Raw genomic sequence first — 23,957 nt, 5'->3', positions numbered from 1 at the left:
AATTGCTTGAAATCTACATGGAAAGCACCAAATTGCATTTTAAACTACATTGTTACCGTATACCATTAAGAAATTTTAACTAATTATTGATACATTTAAAACATAAACACGCTCGCGGTAAAGACGCGAAGCCCTTTAAAGTATAGGGAGTGGTCTCCACTTGCCCAGCCCAAAATCTGTCACTGGCACGATTTAGATTTATCGGCGGTGTATTGAATCGTGATTGATGTACAAAAGTTGTGCCCAAGCGGTTTGTTTTTGCGTAGCTATACAAAATATGCGATTAATAGCATTGATAGAGCGCAGATTTTGGCATACGTTAACTGTTCTGCGTGGTAGCTACTATTCGTGTGGTTTATGGTCTAACGGGCACCATCTAAAACACAATTTATTTTACCTATTTATTATACCCACTATGTTTACATCGGTACGAGTCGTATTTTACGGACATAAATTAAATTACTTTAATAATTTTGATCCAGTTCAAAAATCAAACATATATAATATAATTATTTTTATTTTACTATGTAATATGGTTAACAAAGATGTATAGATGTACAATTTTTTGTTACTTGCAGATTTTAATAATAGTACCTAAATATCTAATTTAAAATTATTTCGAGCCAACAGCTATTATAAAATGTACAATTCCGTTTGTTTTTATTTGAATAACGATAGATAGTGTAACATTGAGCTATTCTATATGGTTTTAAAAAGGCAATATTACCAACCTAAAAGTTGAAAACACATTGTTTAAAGTTTTTTTTTTAAAACATTTAAACATACTAATTCAGATTAATGATATCACGTAAAATGAAAAGAAAAAACATTCTTGGTACTATTATTTTTCTTTTATTTATTTTCTTTTAATGACTTTTGTACTTGTACCAAAGATTTATGACATTATATTGTATATATTTTAAGAGAAGTATTAAGATTGATGTAAAATAACTCATTGGTTACAAATGGAACTATAAATTAGAAAAAATAATTAGTATATTTAATAAAACCTAACAGATTGTCATGCACACATATATTGTATCCGTTTTTCTGACGCATAATAATATAACACATTTTTAGTTAAGTATCCATTTTACTCTATTATTTTAATATTAGAATAAATTGGTCTGTTATCAAATACAATAAGGTAAACTATTATCTAAGAAAAATCGTAAGATCCTATTGATATTTTAATATACTTATATTACAATATTCTTAAATGATAATAACTCATTTAAAATGTAAAAAGTAATGTTCTAGATTCTCTTAATAATATTCTTTAGTTCATATTTTTTAATCAACTAATTCTTTCTATTATAAAACACACTGGAGTAATATTTTTAACATACAATTTGGTATTTTATTACTAAAGTACCTATTTGTTACGGAATTATCACAAAGCCACATACGAATATTTTTTGACTTACAGTACAATTTTTACGTAATTTGTATATTTTTAATACAAAGAAATGACTGGATTAAAGGTACCCGTTTCAACGATAGTATACATTTTATTAATTTAATTTATTATTATGTACCTATTGTTTTAGATATATTAAATTGTATAAAAAATATGAAGCATGGGTATATTACAAAATATGGTTCTTAACAATAGAAAAATATAATATTAAATAAAAAATGTTCATATTTATGTGTGTTTTGATTAAAAATAAGATAGTCTATAGTTGACAAGTTTAGTATTTTAAAGAATTTATCAGTTATTTTATTAAAATTGTATCAAATATAAATTTGGTAAAATTTATATTTCAAAAAAAAGAAAAGAAACTTTAGTTATTTTTTTTATAATTTATTAATAATCATATTATATTATACTCAATATAAAGCTTTGCCAGTTTTTTTTTATTTCAACATAGTCAAATGTCAACGTGGGTGGAATTTAATATGTGATTAAGATTCTATACTTTTTTGTGAACTTAATTTATCACTTACAAGAGTAACATAATAATCAATATTGATTCTTGTGCAATGCACTAGAATTCAAATTAACTGTGTTGGTATTATAAACTTGGGAAATTTATTGTACTCAATAAGTCTTTTATACAATTAATTATGTTAATATTTTGCTAGAATTTTTACTTATAGGTACATCTACACCTAAATTATATTTTTGAGCTATGGAACTAACACGTTTATAATTTCAGAGAATGGTCGTAGAGGTTTAATAATTATAAAACAATATGCATACGAGCAGACATTGCTGAAATAAAACGCCAATAACTTAAATGTATTTTTTTCTGTGGTTGAATACGGTTTTAATTTTAATTTATTATTTATAAATGTATTGAATAGTAGATTCAACTATTATAATTATGCAGTTGTCTATTGATAATTTAATAATCTGGAATCAGCTCTTAGAGAGCATTTACTCGTGTATTTGGAAAAACGATTTATGTTACACATTAGTTCAGTACCAATAATTTTCACAAAAACTTTCACCATTGTGTTTAGCGAAATGTAATAGGTATTTACTTTTTGAGTATTTATGATTTTCCGGTTTCGCTACCAATGAGGTATGGTAATTATTTTTTTCCGCTATACGAGTACCTACCTCTATCCTGTTCCAAACCTCTAAATAGCAAGCTAGTCATATATGTATTTATTGGAGATTGTCCAACTGATGTATACAATTTTGCGGTGCTTGTAATTTGAAGATATATTTAATGGACTTTTTACAATGATATTGCGTTCTTTTAAATAAAATAATTACACTAAACTAACAGATCATGGTCGATTTTATTTAGCAACCTTGGATTTTATCGAAATTATTTCTGGTAGTTTATTTTATTTTTAATATTAAGTGTGTATAATAATTAATAAGTGTGAAATTGTTATCGGAAAATTTGTAAATATAATTACATGTTATATGCATTTACGTATTTTATAGCAATGTAAGTTTTATTTTCTTATAGTTTCAGTTTTAATATTTAGACAAAGTTTCTCTATATTTGTTATAAATGTCAAAATTGTTCCTAAGTAGGTATCATGTCTCTATTTTACTCATGGTAAAGTTTCTTAAGTTTAAGTGATATTTAAAACATTACCTACGAAAAAAAAAATATTACTCTATTAATATAAATAATGTTTGATTTGAAAAATACATCAATAAATATGAATTTTCAACAGACGTGATCGTTTAATTATGATTATTCGATATTCGAATAGCGTTTTCTAAATTTATCTAACTAATAATGAATGTAGGTACCCATCATGGTTCAAAAAAGTTTTGTAAAGTATAAAATAAAAACATTTATACGCCAGTAAGAAACACAACTAAACTAATTTTATAGCAGCTAGTTATTGGTGTTGCAAAATCTAATTTTAAACAAGTAAAGCTATTGTTGTTAAAAGTTTGAGAGTAGGAAAAACTTATTGAAACGGGATAGAACGCAAAACAAATACTTTTTATATATTAATTTTCCTTCTCAGAAAATTTTGAATTATTTTTTATATAATTTACTAAGCGTTAAATACATTTATGAAATGTTCACAAACAATAGCCACTGAATTTAAATATAACTCTACTTAATATTTATTTGTTCATTGAACAAAGTACAGTGTAACTAAGAACCTCATAATTTAGTATAAACGTTCATTACTTCCATTAATTATTTGAAATACATATTTAATGTATATCTGAAACCATGACTGTGAAGTAAATTTGTTTAATAATATAAAGAAACTATGATGAATTATTTAAATATTATTATACATGAACATTTTTCTACGGTTATTTAAATTTGCTTTAGCCAAATAATCATGATCACCCAAAATAAATAATAATATGTAACTATAGGTTTATAATTCATTTTTTTAAAATAAATTTTATTTCTAATCTAAAATATTCTTACTATAATAAAGTTACCTATAATGATTATAGGGAATAATCTTTTTTACTTTCAATGATTCAATATAGTTTAAAATTTAACTGGTATGTTTACAATCATTTTCAAAATTTTACTACCTACGTAGGTATATTTTTATTGTTACAAAAACTTTTTTCCCAAACCAACTCGAGATTTCCATTTATTTTTTTGACAAATAGATAAAAGATGAAAAATAAATCCAGTCTAATGTCTCATTTATTAATAAATACTGCAATGTAATATGTTAAATATGTATCTACAATATAATTAAATACACATAATACACTCAATAGCATATTTAGAATTTTGTATTTGCGGAGATATGGATTTATCTAGAGCTCACTGGCTCAAGGTGGGCTTCAGCCTCTCAACATATACCCCCCTCAAGTAATCTTAAAACCACGATTGCTTAATATCATTATATACACAATACAATATGTATTATATTATACTTATATAATAATAACCCGTCACCAGAGAGATGGATACAACATGTGTTGCCAAAAGAAGATGTTAAGAAGATGAAAAGAAGATGTTATCTATTAAAAAAATAAACATCGTTAATTATCATTTTATTTGATCAATTAATCATAATAAATAGTCATAAATTATGACTTTTAAGTACTGACATCCTAAAACCCAATATCTTTTTTTTTTAGATTTTAATTTGCCAATAATATCATCTGTTCTAATTTTTAAATTCCGATGATGTAAAGAAAATATACATAAAATCAAAAATATCAGACATTACCTATAAATTACAGGGTAAATTTTTACTTATGTGAGTACTTAAACGCATGTACATATAACTTCTATAATACTTCGTTTTATCAATTTCACAGAAGAGGAAGATACTTAAAATAAAGTCAACAGGTAATCAGTAGATTAAGTACATTGCATTTAAAATTTAATATGAAAAAAGTAGACTGCATTACTCTTGATAGGGTGAAATGAAGAATAATTAATTTTAAAGCACACTTTTATTAAAAAGAACTTTATTCGCGTGGTTCAGGTGTCCAAACCACACATGAACTACACAAATAAATTGCTTACAAGTTACATCATATTCATAGTCATATTGTATTTGACCAATAATAATGACTATATAATATAATCTATATTAAAATATTGCAAATATATTTTCCAATAGTTATTTCTATTCTTAAAACATATTAAATATTCGAAATCTAATAATTTATACCTATCAAAGACTTTAAAAATAAACTATTATATTATTATTATGTGTATAATTTCAAGATTTCAAAGAACAAATGCTTGTACTAAAATTATATATAGGTTATCTATACATGTATATTGTATATACATTGTGTTCAAAAAAATATTACAAGTTTTTGATGAGATGTTGCCATCACCTGCAGAGAATAATGAAATTATGTTTGAGCCTCCTGTAGTTTTGATAATTTTAAAATAAAGTTTAATGTATATACATTTACGGAATTGTTTATAGTATAAATATTATGTTAAAATTATACGAAGATAAATTCAAATCATAAATTACTTTTACTTAATGTTAATATTAATAAAAAATATAAATGAAATTTTAAATTTTAAGTCGCTTTAAAGTTTAGAACCCTTATTTTTCAAATTTTAATATTTTACATAACTTTCATTATAATAAAATACATAAAGTATACGATGTGAAACGAGTATGTGAATATATCCATACTAATATTTTAATATTTATAATATTTCCATCGGTTTTCACAACTTCTTGAAGACTACTGAGAATTTTTTAAAGACTATATAATAATATATATCCAATTTGTTTTTCTAAGAAAATAATATATGAAAGGTTTTGCACTCGTTCATCTGGAAAATGGTTCACAGATATATATATATATATATATAAATATATAAGAAAAAGCATCATTGTTAAATCAATAGCTATCTTTCTCTACTCGTTATGTACAAAGTGTATTAAACCGAGAAAAAATCTATCATCCTCTCCTATAATGTATAATCAAGTAATTTAATAACTGTTTGAATTTAGATTTTACCTAAATCAACATGTTACATTTCAATAAATATCTTATCTTGCTTAAGTGACTTAAATAAATAATGTGAGACACCTAACCTAACTTGCAGAAACAGGTTCATTGCTTTGGAACAATGATCTAATAATATTGACTCAGTAAAACCTGATCATTCCAAAAATTGTTAAGATAGATAAATAAATTTTAAAGAATAAATATTACTTTAACAATTTGATGATTGTGTTTTAATTTAATAAATAAATCATGAAATAATATTTCCATCAATAAATACATAATTTTATTATATGCATAAATTTCTAAAATATGATGGTATATGCATGACTATGATTTAAATCAGTGGTTACATCAGAAATGTAGTTACACCTAGGGTAGAATTACATACCTACTAGAAATATTACCATTAAAATAAATATATCTTACATCAAATTAAGAATTACATTAAATGAATAGTTTTAAACCTGTTTATACATTTACTAATAGTAATAGTCAACAATAATTTACCTTTTTATTACTAAAAATAAACCCCTACTAAGTTTACAACCACCCAGCGTAGTTTACGATAAATATTTAATCTCATGAGATAATCATTTAAAAAAAATTCTCAATTTAATCTTTAAGGTTGATTCACTGAAATATTTTATATTAAAATTTAAGTGAAACGAATTGTATTTACACACTTTTTTTTTTAATTTCCATTATCGTGCTATGTTCTAATTATTTATACACATATATTATACATATATAATCTGTGTAACAGTTTTACATATTATGTTCATTCAAATTTTAAACGTCTTATAAATGGAAATGAAACACTTTTAAAAGGAACTCGAACAGTTTAAATCATCAAACAAAATTAGTTCTAAATGAGTGTATGCAAATACGGTAAAACCATTAAACGAAAAAAAAAATCAAGTGGGTGCTTTTATATTATGTTTCTCATATACCCCTGTAAATACAGTATATACGGCTCGTTTTTCGCTACAATATCAATACGTAACACACATATTATAAACAAGTATCATTTTTTTATAATGCTGACTTATTTACATTTGAGATTCTTATTGTAACAAAGACTATTGATTTTACGTATTTTTTATTTTTTTTGTAAATGCTGTATGATAAATATGTGGGTTTACCTTTGCTTGTTTTTCGAAAAATATAAATAATACATCATTGTATCATGTATTGAGATGAATAACAAACAGTAGTTATAATTATTTCGATGATTTGCATACATATTTTTTATATTACTCCAAATTATTATTCATGAGTTACAAATTTATTATATAAAATTATATAATATAATTAAATTAATTCAACTTTAGAACAAATGCCCACGACGGTATACACTATGGTAGTGTCACTAATAATTTATACTGTATAATACGCGGTCAAACCTATAGCATTTCATTTTTAACAAACATAATCGCGATGACACGTTGGTATTTTATTGCAACCTGAAGGATTTGTGAAGATTTTAAACAACTGCGAAGACCCAAAATATGGATTATCTCAATTAAATCCATATAGTCACGCCAGTCGATGTCTGATGTATAATTATGTTATCTGTTGACATTAACGGAATGTCGGAAAACTACCATTATTGCTTCAAAACGATTTAAAAAGTGAAAATCGATAAGTATGTAACCTTCCCATAAGGTATCAAATCATAAAAAACCTTAGAAATGTATTCAAAACAGCTACAGTACTGTTTACATATTCCCAAACAGATGTCGGCGTTCACCTCGCTCTTATTTTAGAATGATTTATGGAATTTTTTTTCTTTGTTATTAAAACGATATTGAAAAGAGAGCTATTAGATTTCCAACAATTTGTACTATATATTTTTTTAAAAAACAAAAGTCCACGCTAACCTTGAAACAGTAAAATGTTCATATTTTTAGATCATCTACACAGTTAAAAATTGTAGGGTACATATTTTAATATAGTTATAATATGATATAAACCAGTGAGTATTCAATTATTACACTGCATTTTTAGTACCTTTTCCTCTTATTCATTTAAAAATATTTTGAATTTCGACTACAATTTATTGTATGACCAATTTGTGGCCATTATTCATAAAAATTAAAATCCCTAAGTAAAGATTTAAATTTTGAGAACTATACCTCTAGTAAAAACAACGTTTAATTTTAATTGAAAATATTACATCAAGGTACCCAAAAATGATTATTTACATACGAACACTAAAACTATATGTATAATAATGCACTATATGCATAATTATGTTTTAGATTTTACAGGATTTGTAACTACTAACATGAGTGTGTTCAATATTTCTCTTTAATACCTCCGGTGTTTTAATTACTATAGTTTACATTATTATACAATATACGTATTATTAAAAATAATTTCCAAGCAAAAATAATAAATATGATTGCATATTTAGATATTTTTATATGCATGTATAATGTGTTAATCCATAAAGGCATGAAACGTATTATGTGTTTTAAATTGAATGCAACAGTCAACATTACAAGGGGATTTTACTTCAACTACTGTTCTCTTCAGGGTCTTAATAAAAGATCAGATAATATCTAAATCATTTAGTTATGGCGAACGGTTCATATGCTAAGAAGTCTCTGGTACAAACCTTCTGTATTTAATATTTTACAACTACCAATACTTGTCGAATGAATTTAATAGATGAAAAACTCAAGTTACAGTTCGGCACTTGGTTATTTTACAATTTACAAAGACGTAATACACTTCCTCCTAACGCAAATTTAATTTTATAATTTTAAGATAATGAAATATTATTATATTTATTTGTTATAAGTTTCAGAGAAGGGAATTTACATTTTTAATACGTAATTTTTAGTCGTGTTCAAGTAGCTAAAAAAACTTATGAAATATTTAAACGCCATTGTTTTTTTAATATGATTATCATTTATCATTTATTAAACTCTTAGTGTTAGTAATGATTTCTTAACTAACTAACTATTTTTGATAATCTTGTCAACCTCTGATTAAAAATTAAAAACTATACTTACTAAATGAAAAATTCTTGGAAAATCCAAAATATTTATACAGTGGTATAGTTATAGCACCTATTAATTAAATAACTGAAGCTAGTTTGGAATATACTGAGAAATGAACAACCACATAACAACATGGGTATTAAATCAGTACACTAAATAGGTATATAATATTACAGTATAAGATATTAGCTAATATGATGCAATATACATGATTATACAAAATATAATAATATACAATAAAAATATTCCAATGAATTATCACCTAAGGTGATCATTTTTATGTATTCAAATACTCTGAAGAAATATTTTTCAAATTAAAAATGTTTATTGTTATTCAAAAAAGAGAAAATTTAAAAAAAATTAACGATAATAAATATTTTTAAAAATATAAACAAATTTTTAAATAATAATACAGCGCTAGTACCCTCAACAAAACTATAACTGGCTTCTTTTCAATAACATTTTTGATTTTCTGATTCGTTCAACCATAATCCTTAGAAGAAAAAAAAGAGTTATTAATATCCCGTTTAGTTCATACAAGATATTTTTAATTTTTTCGTTTTAAGTTGTACAATCTATAATTTGTATGTCAATAGCCATTTAAAATTGGTACATACAACAATAGTTCTATGATATTTTTAAATGTAACATCTAATGAGCATTATATTATAATATGTAGATACACCTAACCTGTGTCAGATAAAATTTTATTAGTTCGCTTAATTAGTACTTACCGCAATATTAGTTCAGCAGCCTGCATCTTAACATTCCTCGTAGAAAATTTTTTTTTATAAATTATTATAATTTACACCCAACATTTCCCATTTCATACAATTATTAACGTTATTCACAAGAAAATAACGATAATGCCCACATTCGTAGATAAATGATGTTAATAACCGTCGAATATCGTTATTTTCCGATATAACATAATTTATCGTAACAACTAAGATGGAGATAATACATGCGGGTAAAGCGTTCTTTTCGGGGTTTTAAAGTCGACACGCGAGTTTTTAGTACTAAACTTTGTATCACTGAAAACTCTTATGTCTTGTGAAATACCTACTCAGATTTCGATAATTTTTTTTTTTTTTTAATTTGAAAGATGAAGTCGACTTTATGGAAGTTGGATTAGACTTTCATAATTTACAAATAAAATTTTCGAAATTCGTAATAAACATCTATTTAATCACACAATTTTAAACATTTATGAAATATATTTTTCCATCGATATTTTAAATTTGTTGAAGAACAACGTTCAATGCAACCTGAATACAATTTTGCTCTTTTAAATAAAAGAAAAAAATTAGTCAAAAACCAATAATTCTACGAAACATGATAATTTTTTCCATTAAGTCATTATTGATCGTTAAAATAGTTTGGTTTTATTTTTTTCTGTACATATGCCATACCACGTAACGTCGTAACTAGTAATCTTGTTTCGTTTAATTAAAGCCTCCGATAATCTTAAACATTTTCTATATTTTTATCTTAGTGACGTAGTTTGATAATATTTAAAACACAAAATTCAAATAATAAAATAATGATAGAAACATTCAACTTTTGTTTCGGCAATATACAATTTATTTTTTATTTATACAATATCAATCGTGATCGAACTAATCACCTATTTATATATTATATATTCATAAGGAATCAGGGCATTTTCCTTTCAATAATATAGTAACAATTATTATTATTATTATTATGGAAGCCACTTATAATGCTAGTACTTCATATTGGCATTTTAAATGCTTCAAATGTTGTGAAAGTACCTACAATAGTATTATTTATTTTCATTTTCCTTACAATAACTGTACGGAAGTAGTTTCCATACGGAAACTGGTATCTCATGTACTACTTTAATGGTAATATTTATAAATAAAAGTTTTGTATAAACAATGACCTTGTTGTTAAATTTTTTATATGCAAATGTTATCAATAAACTGAATAAAGTAAAAATAATTTTTGTATACATTGATAATGATTGTCATGCTTCCTTGCTTTGTACTTTTTTAATTGAATTATTGTTTTCTAACGTTGAAGTACAACCTTACTTATTAATATACACTCAGTAAAAATTAAAAAATCAATATCCATCATTTCAAACCTTTTGATACTTTATTATAAGTAGTTTTATAGATGAAAAAATAAAATAAACATTATAAATTTAATAAAATATAATAGATGTACTTTAGAAAAAAGCAATATGGTACAAAGCAAATTTAATTATAGATAATAAACACATAGTTCTTTGATTTTTTTTTTTTTGAAAACAAGTAATTTATTAAAAATAAATGCTATTTATTTTACTCAATGCTCAAGCTAATAAGTTGACTTTCTCTGATTGACCAACATTTCTTAATATTTTTATTATTATTATTTAACAAATATAGATTTTTAAATTTTATTATTTATGCCTAATGTATACACTATACAATTTAAAAAACTAAAATTGTTTATATTTATGGAGTTCAATTATTATATTATTTAATTGTAATATTTTTTAATAAAAATAGTTTATATTATTATTTGAAGTATTATAAGTATAATATAATAAACAATTTATGAGTTTTTTTTTATTACTATGTTTAATAAAATTGTATTTTAAATGGGTAACAAAGTTTTACAATATATTATTTTATATAGAAAAGATTGGATAGTGGGTACAATTGTAACACAGTCAATATATTCTACCATAGAAAATAAAACAATTTTTTTTTAAAATCCAGTTGTACTTCACACTAGATACTTATTGATTATATTAAAAAAATATCAGTTCAATTCTATAATCCATAGTCGGCAGATTATTAAAACCATTGTCACAACTAAACTATAAATACCTAATTAAAAATATAATAAAATAACCTAAAACAACTTACTTCTACTTCTACTAAGTTCATAAATTGGTAAAAGCATCGAATACTGATGCATATATTACCTTCCCTCACGGTTTTCAAATCTAATACACTATTTTTTAACTTAGTATATACTTATTTGATTAAATACCGATTGAAAATGCCTTTTATAAATTATAAATAATAATAAAATGTTAATTCTTTAAATTTATTATTATATATTTTTTTTTCATAGGATTATTAACATTTGTCATCCCGAAAAATCATTACATAACTTCTAGAAATATCTGCCAAAAATTAGTTCAACGAATACAAAATTCGTCTTGACGTTACACACCCCTTCATTACAACTATCCTATTATTATTATACGTACTATTATTTTAAGCATTTCGACTTTAAAATGCCAGTAGCGCATTAGAAATACATATTTTTAATTTTAACGCGATAGTTAATGTAATACGATTAATATTTGTTAATATTTCAAATTTAACACTTATATAAAAACATAATTCTAGTTTATACTTAATAATTAAACCATTATAACTATAATACAAATCTATCTATTAGATTAGGTTATACCTATTATTACTGTGTTTTTAATCTACGATGAAAATATGTATTAGATATTTTTTTTAACAGTTTCTTAGAATTTACCCGACTTTCTTATCCATTAAAATAACAATATCCAACTTATTATTTTCAAATGGTAGATATAGATTACTATATTTTGACGATAATAAATGTTTGAACCAATTTATTTTATCATGTAATCACTTATAAAGTAAATTTTTAACTGCTTTCACGATAGCTATAGGCCAATCGTTTTCTCTTCTTTCTGTCATACTGTCATAGTATGCAGAGAAAAATCTGGATGTACGAGAAATTAAAAATCTATTTTTGCTTTAAAGTATGTAACGAAAATTTTTATTGTAATTGGGTAACCAAGGTATTAGATAAAGCATGATAAACATAAAATAAAAACTTAAATCGTTTCTTGAGTTGTATTTTTTGAAATAATTATTCTTCAGTCTATACGTGATCATCATAAAAATACTCCGTTAGTAAAATACATAATATTTGTATTATTTAATTAATGTATTGGTAATTAATGTAAATGCATTGTGAATAATTTAGAATTGTGAACGATATTTGTATTTGAATAAATAATGTACGAAGTAAATAAATCACCCTAGGATCGAACTGGACTGTATTTTATTATATTTCCTGTCCGAATATCCTGGTGGAAATTTGAATTAATAAACAAGTCAAGTCATAAAATACTTTATTACTTATAAGAATGTATATATATATAATATGTAGGTATAAATAATTATCATAATATTAGTTTGCAGTATTATTTTATGTTATGATAATAGTCTTACAATTTGACATAACTTTAAAACCAACACTGTGAATGTGATCTTGAGTCAGTAATGTAATAAAATTAAGTTTAAATTTACTAAATTATTCTTGTGTCTACAGTTGTTTGTCGTTGGTAAGATTATTTTAATGGGAGAAGAAGAATAAAATAGGCATCAGATATTTTTGTGAAAAATAAAATCATTTGGATTTTTAAATCATAATTAATTGGCTTTAATTTGTTGTATTCATAGAGGTATCTAATTCTCATTTCATTTCAACGTACTTATAAGTACCATTTTTCATAACCATAAAACTCTTGACTTCTCAACAGTGATAAAAGCTAAACGTTTGTTGGTTAACATTATACAATAAATCTAATACACTTTGTTGTTATAATAATATATTAATAAATTATCTCTTGAATTTCAGTACACAGCAAGTTATTACGATCGATTTGTTATATACACAATAATTTAGTTGATATAACTAATCTACCATCTGATAACCGATAAGTATTTTTCTTTTTAAACAATAAATATTGAATTATTTTTTATTTATTATTGTTAAGCATAATTTTATAACAACAACTTTCACATTTAAGCTTACATTAAGTCAGACGATAAATATTTATGCACGCGATAAAGATTTAAAATGTTTTATAATTTATTGCGAATCTTTACTCAAACTCTTAACTTTAAAGACTTCTAAGTCTTTTTATATTTCAGTTCACTGAAGATGGATTTTACGTAAAATTCAACAGTTGAAAGACAAAAAAATATATTAAAACTAAAATCTATTTTTATTTTCATTAATATTTATGCAATTGTGTTCAAAACAATTATATTGTATCACTCTAACTTTGTAATTGTAAGTATCATTATTTTAATTTCAGATGATAAATAATATAATTAAAAACGTAATACTATTAAATTTGATACCAATAAAAATATAATATAACAGCATTTATCTGTCAATATTCAATTGTAGGTTCAATTTTAAATTTTAAAATTATTTTTAAATAATAACAATAAAATAAACTTCTTAATACTAAATAAAAGTTAACACCATATAATTTACTATAATCAGATAGGTTTGATAAACAATCGAAATTGTTTTTAAATATTTAATAATATATATTAAGATGAATATTAATTTTGTTTATCACTGAACTATAACATATTTATCCCAAATTAAAATTTAATCGTTTCCCTCCGTTTAAAAGAATCTATATATTATAATATGTAACTTATGCAACATTTTATATTTATACTACCAGTCACCACCTTTAAAATGTTATTACGTCTTGCTCGTTACTCATAATATTAAATACGTTTAATATATCTTTATCCTTATAAATCATAAAATATGACGTTTAAAGCGTAGTTTTTTTTTCATTCTTATTTTAATAACAACAAATTGCTTAATTTTAGTGAGAACTTTCAATACACATCAAAAATACATAAAATAGATGTCAACGGAGTTTCTTATTATATAATTTTAAAAGCAATACAAAATTAAGACTTACTATAATTTGAAATACACCCACATGGGTTCATCATTATCTCCATAACACACATGCTTATAATAAGGAAAATGTTCGTTGAGTAGAACCAATTTTGTGTTATTAACTAGCTTTATATTAAAGCATACATATCTTATAAAATGTATAGGCACAACATCTATTTGTTCAGACTTTTGATTATTAACATTATTTTAATTTGTAAGAGAACTATGAACATTTTTGAACTATAATATTTTATCAAAGTTTCTACCCATAACTCACTTGATAATATTGAAACATCGTAAACATTAATATAAATATACGGATAATGCTCCGATCTTTAAATTTGATAATCACTCTACTAATATTAAAGATGAATATAGTATAATAAATTGAAAGTTATTAATATATACAACAATATACATAAACGGAAAATTGTATTACAGGCATTATCTTACTAAAAATCTCATATTAAGTAAATTTTAGCGTGAAATTTGGTACATTGTGTACATTATACTTATACTTAGCACAAATACAAGTAGAGTATAGGGCTTTAGCCCCCCAAACTTTGGAAATTGTATGTATTTATGTATAACAAGAAATAAATATTAAATAAATAGTTCATATGTCTTACAATCTATACATATAAGATATAAATACAATTTTTAATATTGTTACCATATCTTATCTAGAATGTTATTTATTGTTTATTATGTACAAAAATTATACTTGCATTTTTTCTGAAAAAAATTTAGACTCCACACCTTTTCAAATTTCCAAATCTACACTGTCTTATACATTATACTACACGTGCGTGTGCTATTTATACGTTTTATTTTTATTACATGATGAGTACTGACCTCATGCCTGTCAACAATACCGTAATATGTGGCTTTTGAACAAGCTAATGTCGCTAAGGAATATCTCACTTAATTCCTAATAAACGTATTCATATAATATTATGTTAAAATCAACCCGATAAAGGTAAACGGGTAACCCGGTAAATGTATGTTTACCAATAACTAAAAAGTATAATGTGAAACGGAGTGACCTTGAACAATTCATAATTTGCCAAAAACCTTGAAGTATCTCTATAAAAATCCAATCTAAAGGAAACACTGCAAAAACACAAAAGAAGGGCTTTGCACTTAAACCATTCGTCCGCGTTTCGAGTTTCGAGTGCTGGATGTATTTGGGTGTTCAAATACCAGAATAATAAATCTAAACAAACGTCTGGGTGTTAATAACCGTTATTATTGATTAATGCAAGTGTTCATACTCATCAATAGTCTAGAAAAATCATAACATTTTATTGAAAGCAACCCCCCAACCAAAAAAAATTAATGTTAATTCAAAAAAGAAAAAAAAAATTGAAAAAATTGTTTATACTATTTATAATTGATAAAATAGAATTTTCTAATACGAATGACAATATTTTTTTTAGATCAAACTCGGTTTATTAAAGTACAGTAGTTACATTTTTCTAAGAAATATTTTTAGAAACTACAAGAACTTAATTAGGTACCTATTTATTTTATTGCGGACAATTTTATTAGAGTCCTTGTCAATATTAATTGAATTTACATATAATTAATTTTAAAATGTTTCCCATTAATAGCACTGTTAAGCCATCTACAAAATTGAACTAACCACAAGAAATATATAATGTAATGATATATCCACGAAGATTGTAAAAAAACAAAATTATTCGGGTTTCGGGTTAACCAGAATGTTTTATTCGAAATTTGATTAATTCTGGTGTTTTGAGTAATATACATTTCGCGTATTTGATTTTTTAAGGGTTTTTAGGGGTGTTACGGGTTCGGATTGATTCAGGTGCAAGACCTTACACAAATGAACAAATATATACCAGATATCACCTACTGAATACATACTTAACTACTTGGTAGCTGAATACGCATGTTCATCATGGAAACCATCTGAACATGCAAAGAAGTGGCAATTAAACAAAATGAAGAATAATTACAGGTGTCTGAAACCCGAAATCGCTAATAAACTATACTAAAAACTAAAAAGTAAAAGCTGTGCAACACAGCATCGCCGAATATACGACGAATAGCGGACGAAGACATAAATAAATGTAATTCAGTTGAAATCCATGATTTCATACCACGAAATAAAAGATTAAAGTGTTTCACTACAGAAACATAATCGTAAGCTCATGAACGAGCATAATTAAAATGAAGAGGGGATTAAAGTAACTATAAACATTTTTGCTTCATTGTAGTTTCATATTTTTTTGAGTTGTTATTTTAAATGTAATTATAAGAAATGTTTTACTAAAATTATTCATAAATTGAATTATGTCAGCAAGAGTAAGGAGTAACAAATATGTTACCAATATTATGGTATTATGATATTTATTTTTCAAAAATGAATTTATAATTATACGTATCTTTATACGATATTCTTTGCATTAAAATTACACACGATCATTTATTCAAATTTTGTTTTTATAAATAAAATATGTATATCTAATACATCAGTATTATACTGTAATATTATTATTATTGTTGCAATCATATAAGTTATAACAGCGAGAGTTGTATAAAACTTTTTTATTTTTACAAGTAGGTACATTTAGGCATTATTATAATATTCGTAATATTTCTGTCTACATAAATATTTTAAAAAACCTTGCAGAATTTAATGTAATAAATGCAATACCGGGGAGGGGTGAATTGAGTCCAAATGGTGATTTCCGATCGAACAATCTCTCAAATGGTGATTATTAATTTGAATGATACCGATATTATTATTATTATCTTTTTAAAACTGGCCTCTAATTCATTTGCCTAATTTATCAATTTATCAAGTTTACCGTTTTTACCCTCAGATTATAATATTTTTATTTTTACTTGTGACACTATTACTTTTCTTTAAGAGTACAAACGACGTTTCTCATGTTACAGCCACATATTTTTTAGTTAATATACTAATGCCCATTTTTCTAATCTGAGAATCGAAGGTACTTTAAAAATACAAAATACAACAATTGAATGATATTATTATGCTTTTTAAACTACATTTTTTTTTTTAAGAGCACACATAATAATTTAGATACATAGGTAGTTGTAATAAATTAAAAGAAGTATACACCCACCGTCATTTCAAGATAGGATATTGATTAAATCGACGTGTACACGTGTATTGCCTTCATTAAACACATAACTACACCTCTTTTTTTAACACTTCTTTTCAAACACGTTTCACAATTATTAAAAAGGTATTGTATAACAGTGGAAAATATATTACGCAATATTTTTTTTAAATTATAAATCGTCTTCTAGGTTATTTATTTAGGAAAATACTGTTTAAATATTATATACTCACATCGTGTGTTTAGAACGAAAAGTTATTATCCATCTCAAACTATTAAATTGCCCAGGATATTAAACATAAAATTGTCTATATAGAATCTAATAAAATAAAGAATTAATTTTAATGATGATCAAATTTAAAAACTAGAAAAAAATTGTTCTATATTAAGTTAAGACGTGTATTTTGTTCAATTAACTGAAAAAAAGCGATGACACAATTTCAATTAAAAACCAAATCATTTTTACAGATAGAACCTTGTAACTGTTAATATATATTTTTTTGACTCATTTACTCAACTTTTTATTCTGAATTAAATGTATGTTCACTCGAAAACAGAATTTATAATTTAACATAAAAGCTAGAATGTGATGTTGATACCATAATTAATAGGTACTGTTAATTATACAATTTTTTATTTTGTCTATAAATGTACAATAATTAATTATTAATAGTATTTTACTATCTTTGATTATTGCGTGATTTATAAATTGAGTATGAAAAATTCATTGCTAATTAACGTAATTATTTTGTAGATAAAACTTATTGGAATGTCTAATCCATTAGCAACAGCAGTTCAACTCGCAACGAAACAAGACTTAATACCCCTAATCAAACTTCATTGTACCAAAGCGTGGTAGGTCAACTGGAAATCCTTTTACACGAAACTTCATGAAATTAAAAAAGACGTATTCACATGGCCACTTCCGTTAGACCTTCCTAAAAAGTTCAAAGTCATTCCAACAAGACTCCGGATTGGGCACACGCAAATCACTCATGGACACCTAATCAGTTAAAATGACTTCCTCACAATATCCCCATAATGTGTCACCCTTATCTTGATCAAACACATAATGACGAAATGTCGTACATACACTGAATTCAGAAGAAATGCAAAACTTTCCAAAACATCTCTCAGAATCTCTTGACCACAACATATCCACACTCACAGCCACAACCATCGATTTTCTAAAAAACAGCGAATCTAAAAAAGTAGAATATAAATTATAAAAATGTACACACACTTATAGTATAACATTCTTATCGTTCCTAATAATATTGTAAACTAGTCAATATTTACACTTTTTTATTAATAGAATAAGTCAACTATGTTATATAATACGCTTTTCAATGGTTTATGTTCCAGCACGGATATTTTTTATTAATAGGCAATAAAAAAAAAACCTATTAGATTTGAGGCTATAGTTAAAAACCAAAATGTTGTATTTATGTTGTTATTAAATAACAAATCGATAAATAACATAATACAGTGTCCCGTGAGGATTTACCCATTGCAATAGGTATCTCTTAAAACAAGGAGATATCATAATTCTGTTTTTTTATATATATATATAAGACTCATGGGGACAAGAGTTCTTGTTCTTCTCTTTGTCCATTTACAAAATGGCTATCTTCGATTTTTTTGAAAATAATTACATAAAAAATTTTTTTTTACTTTTAGTTAAAAGTTTTTTTATACCTACTTATTTTAATTTAATTTAATTTTTTTGTAAAAAAGTTAAAAAAAAAATTGAAGAGCCATTTTGTAAAATTTATTTTATTGAACATTTTTAAGTGTTACCATTTTATTTTTATTAATTTTATGATTTTTTAATTTCGCAAAAAATTATTAATTATTTAACGCCATAGTTCCAGTGATATCAAATATGTGGCCCACAGGTTCATGTAACCGACGAATACTTAAATTTAAAATCATGATGTTAATGAAAATAAAAATATGTTGAAGTCCAATTTTTCGGAAAAGTAAATCTACAAAATGGCTATCATCGGTTATTTTTGAAAATAATTATAAAAAAAATTATATTTTAACTTTTTGCCAAAATATTAAATTAAATTATAATATGAAATATTTGTAGTTAGAATATAATATCTCAATGAGTCAATCTTCATGGAACATCCTGTATACGTGTGCCTTCAAATAAACGTAAATTTAATGACCATATTATATACATTCAAACACATATACCTACGACACATATTATGTACGCACATATGATAAAATACAACACAATCAGCAATATAGCTTAAGAATAATACCCTGATATCTACCACCACAAAAATTAGGCCCTATAGATTCTATGGATTACCAGACTCCCAGCCGCGTTTCACGTTCAATCTTTTTTTATTACAAATAACTGTATCTAATAATGACTTATCACGATCGTTAAATCAATACAAATGTTTTATTATTGTTGACAAGTCAAACTAATAATACGTTATAAATGCACCGTCACCCTTTACCGTTCTATTCATTCCTCATTTTTATTTTTCAACTAGCTGTACTCGCATGATGTCACCGTGAAAAGAATTGCAAGTCAAACACCCTTTAAATTTTCATTTTTGTTGTTAAACATAATAACATATATTGTATTGAACGAAAAAATATATATTGCCTATGCCAGCGATTCTCAACCTGTGGTACTCGAAGAAAATCTCCCTTTATAAAAAACATAAACGTATAGGTACATTATTAATAACCAAAAAACAAAAAAAGGCAAAAAAATGGCCAGGCGGTACGTATAAATTTTCAAACTGTGTAGGTTTTACGCGAATATAAAAAGATTGAGAACTGCTGGACTATGCCAATAGGAAAATTGATACTGCAAATTTTTTTTTATCTTTTAATATAGATTTATAGTACTGCCAAATAACGAAAATAATGTCACAGTACAGTTGGTGGTAGCAAATAGGGAATGAGGACGCGCCAGACGGCGAAAAAGCACAACATGTGTGCAGTATTAAAATTTGATTGTACAATGGAAATTGTATTAATTAAGTTATATCAATAAATTATATATATACACATAAAACCTTCCTATAGAGGAAATAATAATTTATATAGCAATTGTCTACCTATAACAGTGTAAATCGCATCGAAATTCGAAATCCATTCAGTTGTTTTGGAGCATATACCGAACGAAAAAGCTTCTTAATTTTTCACTACCTATATATTGTATGTATCTATTAGCTTATATTGATATATACGACATGAAATCGGTTCTGCTCGACAAACGTTCGGAGCAAACATTACACAATAAGTGCGTACTGTTATTTACAGGAAGATTCGATGGACATCGTTTTTTAATGAGTTCAATACCTATATAATATTGATCTGAACTCGAAAGTGTACGCTGTTCGGATGACGTAAAAAAATGAAGCGAGCAACTCACCTCGTTGTCCTCCCAGATTGTCGGGATCTTCGCCGGGCGGGTACAAGTAGTCTTTCGGCATCTCGGCAGCCGCTTCTTCTGCGGACACGTTCCGCAGCCCGTTCGGCAGCGGGTCCCACGTCCACTGGCAGTGCGGGTCCATCGTGCACGTGTCGTCCACGTAAGACTTGATGCGCTGCATGGTCAACAGGCTCATGTCGCCGGTGGCCGGTGACGCCGAGGCCGCGGGCACCGTGACGCAAGCCAGCGCGGCCCATAGCGCGAGGGCCGCGACCAGCGCCGGTCCGCGACACCGGCCGCGGTGATGGCACCGGTTCTGATGCGGCCGTTCGCGGTGACCGCTGTGGGATTGGTGAAGGCAACGATGGTCTGAAGTCATGGCGATGGTCGCGTGTAGATCACCGGTTTGAGATCGTCTCGGGCTACGGCGATCGTGAGGTCGTCGTGTTTCCGTTGCTCTCACGAGTCCGACGATCGAAGAACTGACGCCTGAAACACATATTTCGTATAAGAACTACGTCCAAAAAAATAAGAACATAATATTTTCACTGTAGGCTTACTTCACCATCTCCCCCCCCCCCCCCCCCCGTCACAAGTGGGTTTATTGCGAGTGATTTCAATGACATTTAAAAAAAAATTAAAATCGTCCACTCTATGGTATTGTGATGATAACCATAGATCGCATTATGCAGTATACTGACTTCGAGTGTTTAACATGCATTGCTTGTCAAAACATAATATTATAACTATCGACTATCGTTATAATTGGTTTTGTGAGTTTATGGTAAAGTGCATTATGTTTAGCTTATTGTGCAAAACGTAGTCTTCTAATTAGAAAACTTGCACGAAGCGACAACAAATTCAATATTATAATTTTTATTTATTTATTTTTTTTTTTTATTAATTCTTGAGTTCATTTTTAAGTAAATTTTTTCAATTTTATTGCACTCTATGGTATTTCTATCGTCCCTCTTCAGTTAAAATACTATGAATTATTTTTTTATTTACATTGACTGCGCACATCGTACTTGTTAATAATATCGAGAACTATGAATATGGAGTAAAGTACATTTTATTGTAAACCGTAGATTTCTTGACATAAATTATAAAACGACTAATTCAATTTTCAAACTTTTATATTACTTTTTTCTTTTAAAGCGAGTTCTTTTTTTTCATTACGACAAACAGTATTTTTATTACATTTTTAGAGATTTTAAATTCATAGTCTTTATTTTAAACAAAAATGAAGACTATGTCGGATAAATTAATATCTGTTTTTGAATATATCATTTAGCGTGTATTTTACATTTTTATACAAGAAATTAATTTTTTTTATCAATAAAATATTTAGATTTAGAATATCATTATATAAATATATAAATTCAATATAATATTATGAAATTAATTACATTTTTTATGAGTAAAAAAAAATAAGCTGCATAAAAGTTTATGAATTCAATTAAAATATTGTATAAATGTTGATCTACTATACGTTCTATACAACTTATAATATTTTACACTATTGCACATCACATAATATTATATTGTATAAATTAAAATTATTACTACTTATAGAATAGCAATTATAATGTCCTTAATACGTTTTTATTGGTAGTATAATATTATACTGCCATCAGATCAGCAGATTGATGAGGCGGCGGCGGGGGTAGCTGATGCGCATCGAACCGTAAAATAGGATCGAAGCTAGGTATTTTTAAAGGCCACATCTCTGGGTTTGGTTAGAATTTATTTATTGAATAATATAATCTGTATATCAACCACATTTGTCGGTGTTCAGACTGAATTATAGTATTAACGTTAGACTACCAGTATCATCAAAGCTGTCGATACCCTTCACAAGAATATCGATGAATAATAATATCACAACAGTTATTCAATTCTAAACGTTAAAAAAATATCAAACATCGAAAAATCTACCTATGAATTTGATAAAGTTTATTTTTAAAAGTCTTTCTCCTCGAGCGCGCGCGACGACTAATGAAAATTAACGTTTTTCAAATTTATCGCTCGAATAACCCGTACTACGATAACATATTTAATCTGGGATAATCGATAGTTGCATCTGCAGTTGGCTTAACGAAAATCACATCTGTCTGGGCATGAGAGAATATTCTCATATTATAAACAAAGTGTCAAGTACTTTGACGATTATTGTTGTCCACTGTATTTGATGAAAAACCCAACCTAAATATGAACGCGATATCCAGGACCCACAAGAATAAATATGTGTATGGCAATATTATATTATAGGTATACCACCAAGCACTCATCCAACCTATATAATTATTTTGTAAGCCACGATTATCCATTATTACCATACGTATACCTTCAAGTGAAACAATAAAAAATATGCTGTATTTGAAGAGGTTAAATTTCCCTAATGCATTCCAGACTGACATGTATTTCACGGATATCGAAAGATGTTTCGTAGATATTAAAATATCGACCTATATAGAGTAATTTTGATATTACAATAATTTGCAAAATACTATTTATTATTATAATTATTATTATTATTAAAAATATAAAATAATTAAAAAGAGAGCGAGGGGTCGATATCAAAGTATGCGACGAGTAATATTTCAATTTTATATGCCCTACTATACTATTTGTAGTAGTATTATACGTCAAGATTTGTTTAATTATATACCTATATTAATAATCTTTTATTTATTGTCTATTCAAGTATAATATTTTTTTAAGTAAGTAGTATAAATTGATTTGATACTACCGTTAATATTATTTCAATAACATTGTATTTTATGATGTTTATGTGTAATACA

General features: G+C 25.9%; 1 protein-coding gene across 6 annotated transcripts in view; it reads right to left on the bottom strand.

Annotated features, from left to right (window-relative positions):
* Positions 1–23,957, bottom strand: part of LOC114126210 (tyrosine-protein kinase receptor-like) — a 339,695-nt gene that overhangs the window by 263,558 nt on the left and 52,180 nt on the right. For all 6 annotated transcript variants that reach the window (XM_050208083.1, XM_027990101.2, XM_050208085.1 and 3 more), the window contains one exon: positions 21,154–21,642. In XM_050208083.1, the coding sequence (XP_050064040.1) occupies positions 21,154–21,532 (379 nt within the window). In that variant the 5' untranslated portion in view covers positions 21,533–21,642. The remainder of the gene's footprint in view (positions 1–21,153; positions 21,643–23,957) is intronic.

Source organism: Aphis gossypii, chromosome X, assembly GCF_020184175.1.
Source record: "Aphis gossypii isolate Hap1 chromosome X, ASM2018417v2, whole genome shotgun sequence".
NCBI lineage: Eukaryota > Metazoa > Arthropoda > Insecta > Hemiptera > Aphididae > Aphis > Aphis gossypii.
The sequence above is the reverse complement of the archived record's forward strand: the minus strand, read 5'-3'. Positions and strand labels throughout refer to the sequence as shown.